Source organism: Papaver somniferum, chromosome 1, assembly GCF_003573695.1.
Source record: "Papaver somniferum cultivar HN1 chromosome 1, ASM357369v1, whole genome shotgun sequence".
Taxonomy (NCBI): domain Eukaryota; kingdom Viridiplantae; phylum Streptophyta; class Magnoliopsida; order Ranunculales; family Papaveraceae; genus Papaver; species Papaver somniferum.
In genome coordinates, this window is record NC_039358.1 from 107,540,560 (window position 1) to 107,551,384 (window position 10,825).

Here is a 10,825-nt window from a genome sequence, read left to right on the forward strand (position 1 = left end):
TAAAAGACCTAAATTCTGTTCTAAGTGCAGCATTATTGGGCATTCAGATGGGGAATGTAGGAAGAAAACAAGAGGTGAAGCTGTCAAAGCTCCGCAAGTTGCTGTTGATTCGCAACATGCTATTGTGTTAGTTAACAAGCAACAACATCATGAGAACAATGCTGGTACGGAATGGAAAGAAGCTAGGCGAAGGAAAAAGGGAAAGACAGCTCCGTCTATTCCTTTTGTGCCTGAAAAGATTACTCACGTTGGTGAGGATACTTCAAATATTGTGGCTGATAATGTTTTGTGCATCAGTGACACTGTTGAGTTGGAACAACAGTTGCAAGATAGTTTAGCTCAATCTGAAGCTGTTTTGCGTATGGCATCTGCTGAGGTTGAAAAACACAAGCAAGCCATTCTTACGCATTCAGTATTAGCTAGTAAAGCTAGGTCGTTGAGTACCTCAAGCTTGAATGCTAAGGCAGGGGGGAATGTTGAATTGGCAAGAACTAAACTTCCTCCTCCTGCTAGGATTGATATTACATCCTCGTCCACATCTTTGTGTAATGCGCTTGAAGAAACTTCAGAATTTGTCTCTAACAACAAGTTTAACATCCTAAGTGACAAGGCTGGCAATGATGTTTTGGTTTTCAGTAAACTTGGTGAGCTTACAAAACAAGCTAAGAGGCAGAAGATTATAGATGTGAAAAACAAGTTGAAGCGTTAACTGATTAGGATTCCTTGTCAGACTCGGATGAGGCATTGGGTATTCGTGCTCGTAAGGAATCAGTTCCTAAATCCTCCTCAAACTCGGTTAAGCAATTGAAGCTAAATAATAAACTCCAACCCAGAGTTTAATTATGCGGGTTCTTTTTTGGAATATCAATGGTGTTGCGCGTACAACAACACATTATAAGCTTAGGGAGCTGATTAGAGATTTCCATCCTAAAGTTTTCGGTCTTGCTGAACCAAAAGTGGCGTGCTCAGCAAATTTTGGGAGGAGGCTAATTTCTGAAGGTTATTCTTCGTTTATTATTAATAATTCTGCTAATTCTGGTATTGCAAATCTTTGGGTTTGTTATAAGGATGGGCTTCATGTTTCTGTAGTTAGTTCTAGTAAACAAGCTATTACAATTGCGGTTGATGGTGTGTATATCTCTTTTGTCCATGCTATCTACATTCAAACTACTAGGCGCAGGCTTTGGCAGCAACTAGTTATGCAAGATTCAATTACACCTTGGCTGGTCATAGGTGATTTTAAGTGTATTTTGCATTTGAATGAGAAGAAAGGTGGCTTGGAAATAAGATCGTCTGTTATTGATGATTTCAGTGATTGGATGGATGACAATGATCTTTTTGAATCGGATTCCTTGGGCAGCAAATTCAATTGGTGTAATAGGCAATCTGGTACTAAGTGTATTATTAGTAAGTTGGATCGTGCAATTATTAATGCGGCTTGGCTTGCTAAATTTGAGAATTGGCGGTGTAAAGCTCTTCCTAGGGAAGTTTCCGACCATTCTACTCTTCTTGGTTATCCTTTTTCTGTTCCTAGGCCTTGTCGAGCTCCTTTTCGTGTTCAAAAGATGTGGTTTTTACATGGGGATTTCTTCGGATGGTTAATGAGAGTTGGACTTTGACTGTTCATGGTTCTCCTGATTTTATTTTCCCTTATAAATTGAAGCTGATGAAGATTGCAATGAAGGATTGGAATCTGAGGATTTTTTGTAATGTGAATTCTCGTTTGAAGCAAGACCAACTTCATTTTGAGACAGCAGCTCTTATTTCAGATGAGGATCCTAGTAATACTGCTAAACTAAATGCAATGAAGGATGCTATGAAAACTTTATGTGATACTCGTTTGCAACAGTTAACTATGATCAAGCAAAAGTCTAGGAACAAATGGTTGGTGGAGGGTTCAAGTAATTCCAATTTCTTTCGTAATAGTATTAGAATTAGAAAAAGTTCTAATACTATTTCGGAACTTGTTGATATAAATGGGACTTGTTTGACAAATTATGAGCAGCTTCGTGATCATGTAGTTCAGTTCTATGAAGATAAGTTCAATGGCCAAGATCCGGTGATAGAAGGTGATTTATTTGATTTTGAGCATGCTTCAATTTCTGTTGAGGAGAGCAACGCCATGGATATGATTCCTTCCCCGGAAGAAATTAAGCAAGCTGTTTTTGATCTGAGTGCGGATAGTGCCCCAGGGCCGGATGGTTTCTCTGGTTGTTTCTATCGTCATTGTTGGGATATTATTCATGATGATTTAACCAAGGCCATTATTCATTGTTGGAATGCGGGTAGTATTCCAAATGGTGTTAATTCATCTTTTATCATCTTGCTGGCTAAGGTAAGGGGTGCTAATACTCTTCGAAATTTCAGACCAATTGGTCTTAGTAATTTTTTCTTCAAAATTTTTACTAAGATCCTAGCTACTAGACTTGGTACAGTTTTGGATAAGCTTATGTCTGAAGAACAGGTAGCCTTCATGAAATGGAGAAATATTCATGAGAATATTATCTTGGCGTCGGAGATGGTTAATGAGTTGCATTTTAAACGCAAGGATGGCAACATAGGCCTTAAACTTGATATTTCTCAAGCTTTTGACACGGTAAATTGGGCTTTTGTGCTTGAAGTTTTCCGTAAGTATGGTTTTTCTGAAAATTGGTGTGCTTCGATTTTTAATATCTTGCAGTCTGCTAGAATTTCTGTCATTTTTAATGGTAGTCCGAAAGGTTACTTCAAAATTAACAGAGGTTTGCGTCAAGGTGATCCCCTCTCCCCTTTGATTTTTGTCTTGATTGAGGATGTTCTTAGCAGAAATATTACGAAGCTTTTTCGTGATAAAAAGATGACGCCCATGGTAACTAGAGGTGGTATTTCTCCTACTCACCTTTTCTTTGCTGATGACATAATGATTTTTTGTAAAGGTAATTCCAAAAGTCTTCATGATCTTGTAGACTTGTTGGGAAGATATCAGCGTGTTTCAGGTCAGACTGTTTGTCGTCAAAAGAGTAAGATTTATTATGGTGGTGGTTCTTCGAGTTGGTGTAATTATATTGCATCTTATTTGGGGATGAGTGTAGCTACTTTTCCGGACCGCTATTTGGGAGTTCAAATTATTCCAGGTATTGTTCGATATCGCCATATTAGCAATGTTGTTGAAAAGATTAGAAATCATCTTGCTGGTTGGAGAGTGAGGTTATTATCTTTTCATGATCGCATTGTTCTTGTTAAATCAGTTATTGCCAGTTATTACATTCATAATATGGCTATTTGTAAGTGGCTTCGTAAGTTTATTCTTCAATGTGAGAGGGCTATCCGTAACTTTATTTGGTCTGGTGATTCGAACATTAATCGTGTAGTGGTAGTGGCTTTTGATAAAATCTGTTGCCCTTTTGAGGAGGGGGGTCTCAGACTAACTCGTATGGCCACTATGAACAAAGCTCTTATTATGAAACTTTGGTGGAAGATTCGTAATTCTACAAAGAAGTGGGATCTTTTCCTGAAGGCAAAATTATTTGATCGTAAGGATCGTATTAAGCATTCGGGGGTTAAATCTTCTATTTTGCCTGGTTTAAGGAGTGTGTATAATTGTGTGGAAAAGAATACTAAGGTCTTAATTGGTGATGGTAGAGATACTTCTCTTTATTATGACATTTGGTTTGATAAGACTAGTATTGCTGAAGTGCTAAATGATTATTCTCTCGATGCAACAGCTAGAGTTAGTGATATTTTAAAGGATGGCCTTTGGGATATTCCTGAAATTCACTTGCAATACTTGATTGCTGCTGGTCTAGAGTTGAATAGGATGCCAATTCCTATGGGTGGAGCTGATGTTAGGGTATGGATGCCGGAGTTGAAGGGTGAGTTCAGCGTTAAGTCTGCAACTGAGTTTATTCGGCAGAAGTATTCTCGGTTAGAAGGTAAGCAACTTCTATGGAGAAAAGAAGTTCATCCTGTTCTTGCTGCTCAGGACTGGAAATTCTTATGTGGAGCATGTGCTACGTATGACCTTATCAGGCGCAGGTTCAAGATCTCTCTTGCTAACAAATGCTGCCTATGTGGTGTTCAAGAGGAAACTCTTACTCATGTGTTATATGAGTGTTGCTTTGCTACAAGGGCCTGGAATTGGCTAGCTGATGTGTTCAAGTTACAACCTAATGCTAACCTTATTGTTTCTTTTAAAGAAGCAAAAGGAAGGAGTCTTATTGTCCGTGATTTGTGGCTTATTGCCAACCTTGTTCTTAGGTCGGAGCTATGGCAGTTGCGGAACAAGGCTGTTTTCGAGGATAAAAAGCCTAATTGGAGTATCTTTCATAAGCGCGTTCTGAAGTTGATACAAGATTATTCAATTCGGCTCAAGGGTCATATGAACAATAGTGCTGATGATGTTGTTCTTCTGAACTATTTTAGAGTTCAGCACCGTAGTGTGAAGTGGCATCAACCTGTGGCTTGTTTTTGGTTACCGCCTGAGGCTAATGAATTGCAAATTTGTTGTGATGGAGCGGCGAGAGGTAACCCAGGCGTTGCGGGTGCAGGTGTAGTAGCTAGGGATGATCATTGTTCAGTTCTTGGTGCTTTGAGTATTGGGCTAGGAGTCACGACGAATAATTTAGCGGAATTGTATGGCATTATTGTTGGTCTGGAGTGGGCTATGCAATGGGGTTTTTCTCGTATTTGTATACGGTCTGATTCTATGGGAGTTGTTGAAGCTTTCAAGAATAATTTCATTCCTGGGTTTACGAGGAATGGATGGATTATGATCTGTAGACACTATACGTCTATACGTTTCATTCACACTTTTAGGGAGGTGAATTTTTCAGCTGATTCAATGGAAAAGCGGGGTTGTTTATTGAGTAATGAAGTGGGAGTACACTACAATGGGAAACCACCTTTCTTAAGTTCTGTTGAACATCCTAATGTTGATTATTTTCGGTTCAAATAGTTTCAAGTTTTTGGGATTGCTGTAACCTCTTTTCTTGTAAACTATTTCTTGTAAATTTGGTTATCTATTAATACAAATTTTTGACTTATCAAAAAAAAAATGATTCAAGAAAATATGAAGGAAGTCAAATTTCACAATAGAAGAAGGTTGAAAGACCAAGCAGAACTAATCCAAATCCTGACAAATTTCATCTATCTTGAATCAGATAGAAAGACAAAGCCAACACAAAAGGAAAGAGTTCATAAAATGTTAAATTTTATATATGTTAACTGAAAAAAGTCTACACACTTCGTTATAAGTCGGAAGTTGAATTCTGAGACTAAATTGTAAACTAGATAAATTCATCTTTAACAGAAAAGTTTGAAAAATATATTGTAATTACAATTAATATGTTCTAAGGTAATACCTCTAATAAAAATTTCATTTCTATGTACGTTGATTCAAGAAAATATCAAGGAAGTCAAATTTCACAATAGAAGAAAGATGAAAGATCATGCAGAACTAATCCAAATCCTAACAAATTTAATCTATCTTGAATCAAATAGAAAGACAAATCCAACATAAAAAGAAAGAGTTCATAAAAATGTTGAATTTTATATACGTTAACTCAAAATAGTCTACACACTTCGTTATAAGTCGGAAGTTGATTTTTGAGACTAAATTGTAAACTAGATAAATTCATCTTTAACAGAAAAAGTTTGAAAAATATATTGTAATTACTATTAATATGTTCTAAGGTAATACCTCTAATAAAAATTTCATTTCTATGTACGTTGATTCAAGAAAATATCAAGGAAGTCAAATTTCACAATAGATGAAAGATGAAAGGCCAAGCAGAACTAATCCAAATCCTGACAAATTTCATCTATCTTGAATCAGATAGAAAGACAAAGCCAACATAAAAAGAAAGAGTTCATAAAAATGTTTAATTTTGGCGCATTCAGTTTTTTTTTTTTTAATTTTTTCTCTTTTTGGTGATTTTGGAAAACCAATTTTTTTCACGTTTAGGGTTTCAAGATTTACGTATTTGGATTATCAGAATCAATTCTTTGATTCATGATGATTCATTCTTCAGTTAACATTCCTAGTAGCTCAAATCAGAGCCATGCTAAAACAGTTTCTTTTGCTGAAAAAGTTAGGGAACGTAAAACCCTAAATCCAACTTCAGTTGATATTTCTTTGTTACCAAACCCTACTCTTGTTGAGGGTAAGCCAGCTCTTGTCATTCCTAATGATTATTATCAGGAAGGGTGTAAGCCATTTCAACATAGCTTCATAGCTAGGCTGGATGCTACAGGTTTAAAGATTGTGGAGGTTCAAAAAATCCTTGAAAATCAATGGAAACTTAAGAATAGGTGTAAGTTTATACCTATGAGCAAAGGATTCTTTGTTATTATGTTATCATCAGAATTGGACAAGGAGAAGATACGTGCTGAAAAGTGGTTTGTCAATCAACAAATTCTGAGGTTGATTGATTGGTACCCAGGTTTTAATCTTGATAAACAAAGAACGTCCCATGCAGCTGTTTGGGTACGTTTTCTTGGTCTCCCTATTGAGATATGGACTGAGAGATCATTACTTTCTATTGGGAAAATCCTTGGAACACCAATTGTGGTGGATCAAAGAACCCTAAATCTGGAATATGGTCACTTCGCAGCTGTTTTGGTTGATATAGACTTCGCAAAGCATATTCCTGAGCGCATCTCTATCACCGCAGGAGGTAAAAATATTTGGCAATATGTTGATATACCAAGTTCACCTAAATTCTGTTTATCTTACAATATTATTGGGCATGTTGAGGGTGAATGCAAAAAGAAGAATAGCATGAAGACTGCTGGTAAGGAAAAACAGATTGTTCATAAACCTACAATCCAAGTTTGGCAAGCAAAATCAGCTAAAACTGATGAGGAAGAGGAGAAGTCTTTGAATCTGGATAATATGGAGGATAATAAGGTTGGTGCTTCAGCTGATGATACACAGTTGAAGGAGGAGCTTGATCTCTCTGAATCTGAGGTTCGTGAAGCTCAGATTAGATTGCAAAACGCAATTGCAGCCAAGGAAGCGCTTGCTGCACGTACAAAATCTGCTCATGCAGACCATGCAAAAGTTACGCAATTGACATCTAATACTCAAATTCAGTCCGAGAAGAAGCAAAACTCTGAAGTTCAGTCCGTGTCTGAGTTGTAAACCCAGACAAGGGTCGTGAACAAACAAAATTTCGTGGCTAAATCAGTGAGCAAAGATGGGATACATGCCGTGAACAAAAAAAAAACTTTTAAAACTTCAGAAACTGTTGGGTTTCGTGAAACTACAGCTAAAGAAGATAATGCACGTACAGATTCTATCAATGCAGGCCATGCAGATGCACTTGATCAGTCTGGTGCTCAGTCCGTGGTTGAATTGATAAAACATAAAAACACTCCTACTGAAGTTATTGATGAAGCTAATCAGTTGGAAAAGGAGCTTGCTAAATCTGCTGATGAGTTGCGTGAAGCTCAGATGAAGTTTATTCATTGTAAAAATACTATTGCAGCTCAGAAAGATATAGCTTTACGTAAAAATCAGGAAGACATGGCTGCACATAGTTTTTCTAAAGACAAATGGAATGAAGTGAAAGGAAAGAAATCCCCTAGTAAAGGTACTTATTTCTCTTTTACTCCTTTTGAGAATGATTATACTCCTTTTGTGGATGAGTTGATGCAAACTGAACTTGTGGTTAAAAACAAATTTGATGTCCTAGCATCTGAGTTAGGCCTTGATAATGTTAATATTGAGGAGGAGGAGGAGGAGGAGGAGGAGGAGGAGGAGGAACAATTGGAATCTAGTGACTCTGATGTTAGTATGGGCTCTAAAAATTGGGGTGAGGTTGAGGCTGACATTTTAGCAAGGAAAAAAGCTAGGAAAGTTTCCAAACAGGCTGCTAATATTATAGCAAAGCGTTCTTTGCAATCTGATTCAAGTTTGGAATCTTCTCCCATCAAGTCTATTGAGGAATCTCCTAGCCGTGACACTAACATGGAAATTCAAGCGGGGTTGGTTGATACTGTTTTTGATAAGAATAATATTTTTAAAGGAAGAATTAGAGGTGGCAAGCACTATTCAGTTGGAAGATGTGCGTGCTCAGTTCATTAGAAGTCCAGCTTTTAGACAAGAATATTTCAAAGAAAAGAGGGAGCAAATGGAAAGAATGAATTCAAAGAAAAAATCTCCTAGTAAGTTGTCTCCTATTAAGCTTGTTCCTGGTAACTTTGCCACTGAGGATGAAGACGGAGAGTTTTATGTGGATGAAGATGAAAATATCTTGGGTAATTATGCTTTTGATACGGATATTATGGATGAATTTTTTTCTAAGAGAAAATCGTAGAGAGTTGGTAGCAGCAGAAGTAAATTGAAAGGAGTTGACTATAGATATAGGTAGCTTCTTTTAATTTTCTTTTTTGTGGTTATTACTTTTGTTATTTCTTAAAAGTTATTTAGACCCCTTTGGTTTATGGGGGTAGGGAGTATTGTGCTCCAAATTTGTAATTCTTGTAATTACGTTTTTTTGTTATAATAAACTTTGGACTTAACAAAAAAAAAATCATAAAAATGTTTAATTTTTTATACGTCAACTAAAAAAAGTCTACACATTTCGTTATACGTCGGATATCGATTTCTGAGACTAAATTGTAAACTAGATAAACTCATCTTTAACAGAAAAAGTTTGAAAAATGTATTGTAATTACAATTAATATGTTCTAAGGCAATACATCTAGTAAAAATTGCATTTCTATGTACGTTGATTCAAGAAAATATGAAGGAACTCAAATTTCACAATAGAAGAAAGATGAAAGGCCATGTAGAACTAATCCAAATCCTAACATATTTCATCTATCTTGAATCAAATAGAAAGACAAAGCCAACACAAAAATAAAGAGTTCATAAAAATGTTGAATTTTATATATGTTAACTCAAAATAGTCTACACACTTCGTTATAATCGGAAGTTGATTTTTGAGACCAAATTGTAAACTAGATAAATTCATCTTTAACAGAAAAAGTTTGAAAAATATATTGTAATTACTATTAATATGTTCTAAGGTAATACCTCTAATAAAAATTTCATTTCTATGTACGTTGATTCAAGAAAATATCAAGGAAGTCAAATTTCACAATAGAAGAAAGATGAAAGATCATGCAGAACTAATCCAAATCCTGAAAAATTTCATCTATCTTGAATCAGATACAAATACAAAGCCAACACAAGAAGAAAGAGTTCATAAAAATGTTGAATTTTATACATGTTAACTCAAAAAAGTCTACACACTTCGTTAAAAGTCGGAAATTGATTTCTGAAGTTAAATTGTAAACTAAATAAACTCATCTTTAACATAAAAGTTTGAAAAATGTATTGTAATCAGAATTAATATGTTCTAAGGCAATACATCTAGTAAAAATTGCATTTCTATGTATGATGATTCAAGAAAATATGAAGGAAGTCAAATTTCACAACAGATGAAGGTTGAAAGACCAAGCAGAACTAATCCAAATCCTGACAAATTCATCTATCTTGAATCAGATAGAAAGACAAAGCCAACAGAAAAAGAAAGAGTTCATAAAAATGTTGAATTTTATATACGTTAACTCAAAAAAGTCTACACACTTCGTTATAAGTCGAAAATTGATTTCTGAGACTAAATTGTAAACTAAATAAACTCATCTTTAACAGAAAAGTTTGAAAAATTTATTGTAATCAGAATAAATATGTTCTAAGGTAATACGTCTAGTAAAAATTGCATTTCTATGTACGTTGATTCAAGAAAACATCAAGGAAGTCAAATTTCACAATAGAAGAAAGATGAAAGATCATGCAGAACTAATCCAAATCCTAACAAATTTCATCTATCTTGAATCAATAGAAAGACAAAGCCAACATAAAAAGAAAGAGTTCATAAAAATGTTGAATTTATATACGTTAACTCAAAAAGTCTACACATTTCGTTATAAGTCGGAAATTGATTTCTGAGACTAAATTGTAAACTAGATAAACTCATCTTTAACAAAAAGTTTGAAAAATGTATTGTAATTACAATTAATATGTTCTAAGGCAATATCTAGTAAAAATTGCATTTCTATGTACGTTGATTCAAGAAAATATGAAGGAAGTCAAATTTCACAATAGAAGAAAGGATGAAAGACCATGCAAACTAATCCAAATCCTAACAAATTTCATCTATCTTGAATCAAATAGAAAGACAAAGCCAACACAAAAAGAAAGAGTTCATAAAAATGTTGAATTTTATATACGTTAACTCAAAAAGTCTACACACTTCGTTATAAGTCGGAATTGATTTCTGAGACTAAATTGTAAACTAGATAAACTCATCTTTAACAGAAAAAGTTTGAAAAATGTATTGTAATTACAATTAATATGTTCTAAGGCTACTCTATAAAAATTGCATTTCTATGTACGTTGATTCAAGAAAATATGAAGGAAGTCAAATTTCACAATAGAAGAAGGATGAAAGACCAGCAGAACTAATCCAAATCCTACAAATTTCATCTATCTTGAATCAATAGAAAGACAAAGCCAACATAAAAAGAAAGAGTTCATAAAAATGTTGAATTTTATATACGTTAACTCAAAAAAGTCTACACATTTCGTTATAAGTAAGGAAATTGATTGAGACTAAATTGTAAACTAGATAAACTCATCTTTAACAGAAAAAGTTTGAAAAATGTATTGTAATCACAATTAATATGTTCTAAGGCAATACGTCTAGTAAAAATTGCATTTCTATGTACGTTGATTCAAGAAAATATGAAGGAAGTCAAATTTCACAATAGAAAAGGATGAAAGACCATGCAGAACTAATCCAAATCCTAACAAATTTCATCTATCTTGAATCAATAG

The 10,825-nt window shown here is 34.7% G+C and overlaps 1 protein-coding gene across 1 annotated transcript; it reads left to right on the plus strand.

Moving 5' to 3' along the window:
• The first annotated feature begins 842 nt into the window (after positions 1 to 842).
• Positions 843 to 7,120, plus strand: LOC113348798. The gene is made up of 6 exons (XM_026592673.1): positions 843 to 1,421; positions 1,535 to 2,335; positions 2,465 to 2,596; positions 2,681 to 2,753; positions 2,916 to 4,909; positions 6,785 to 7,120. The coding sequence occupies exons 1-6, from the start codon at positions 843 to 845 to the stop codon at positions 7,118 to 7,120; spliced, it is 3,915 nt and encodes a 1,304-aa protein (XP_026448458.1).
• Positions 7,121 to 10,825: the final 3,705 nt, after the last annotated feature.

Bases quoted from the DNA above. Each gene is read 5' to 3' on its own strand.
- LOC113348798 (XM_026592673.1), top strand. From the start codon at position 843: ATGCGGGTTCTTTTTTGGAATATCAATGGTGTTGCGCGTACAACAACA. The intron at 2,336-2,464 runs GTAAGGGGTGCT...TCTGAAGAACAG, and splicing joins TTATCATCTTGCTGGCTAAG to GTAGCCTTCATGAAATGGAG. The intron at 4,910-6,784 runs GTTGATTATTTT...AAGGAAAAACAG, and splicing joins GTTCTGTTGAACATCCTAAT to ATTGTTCATAAACCTACAAT.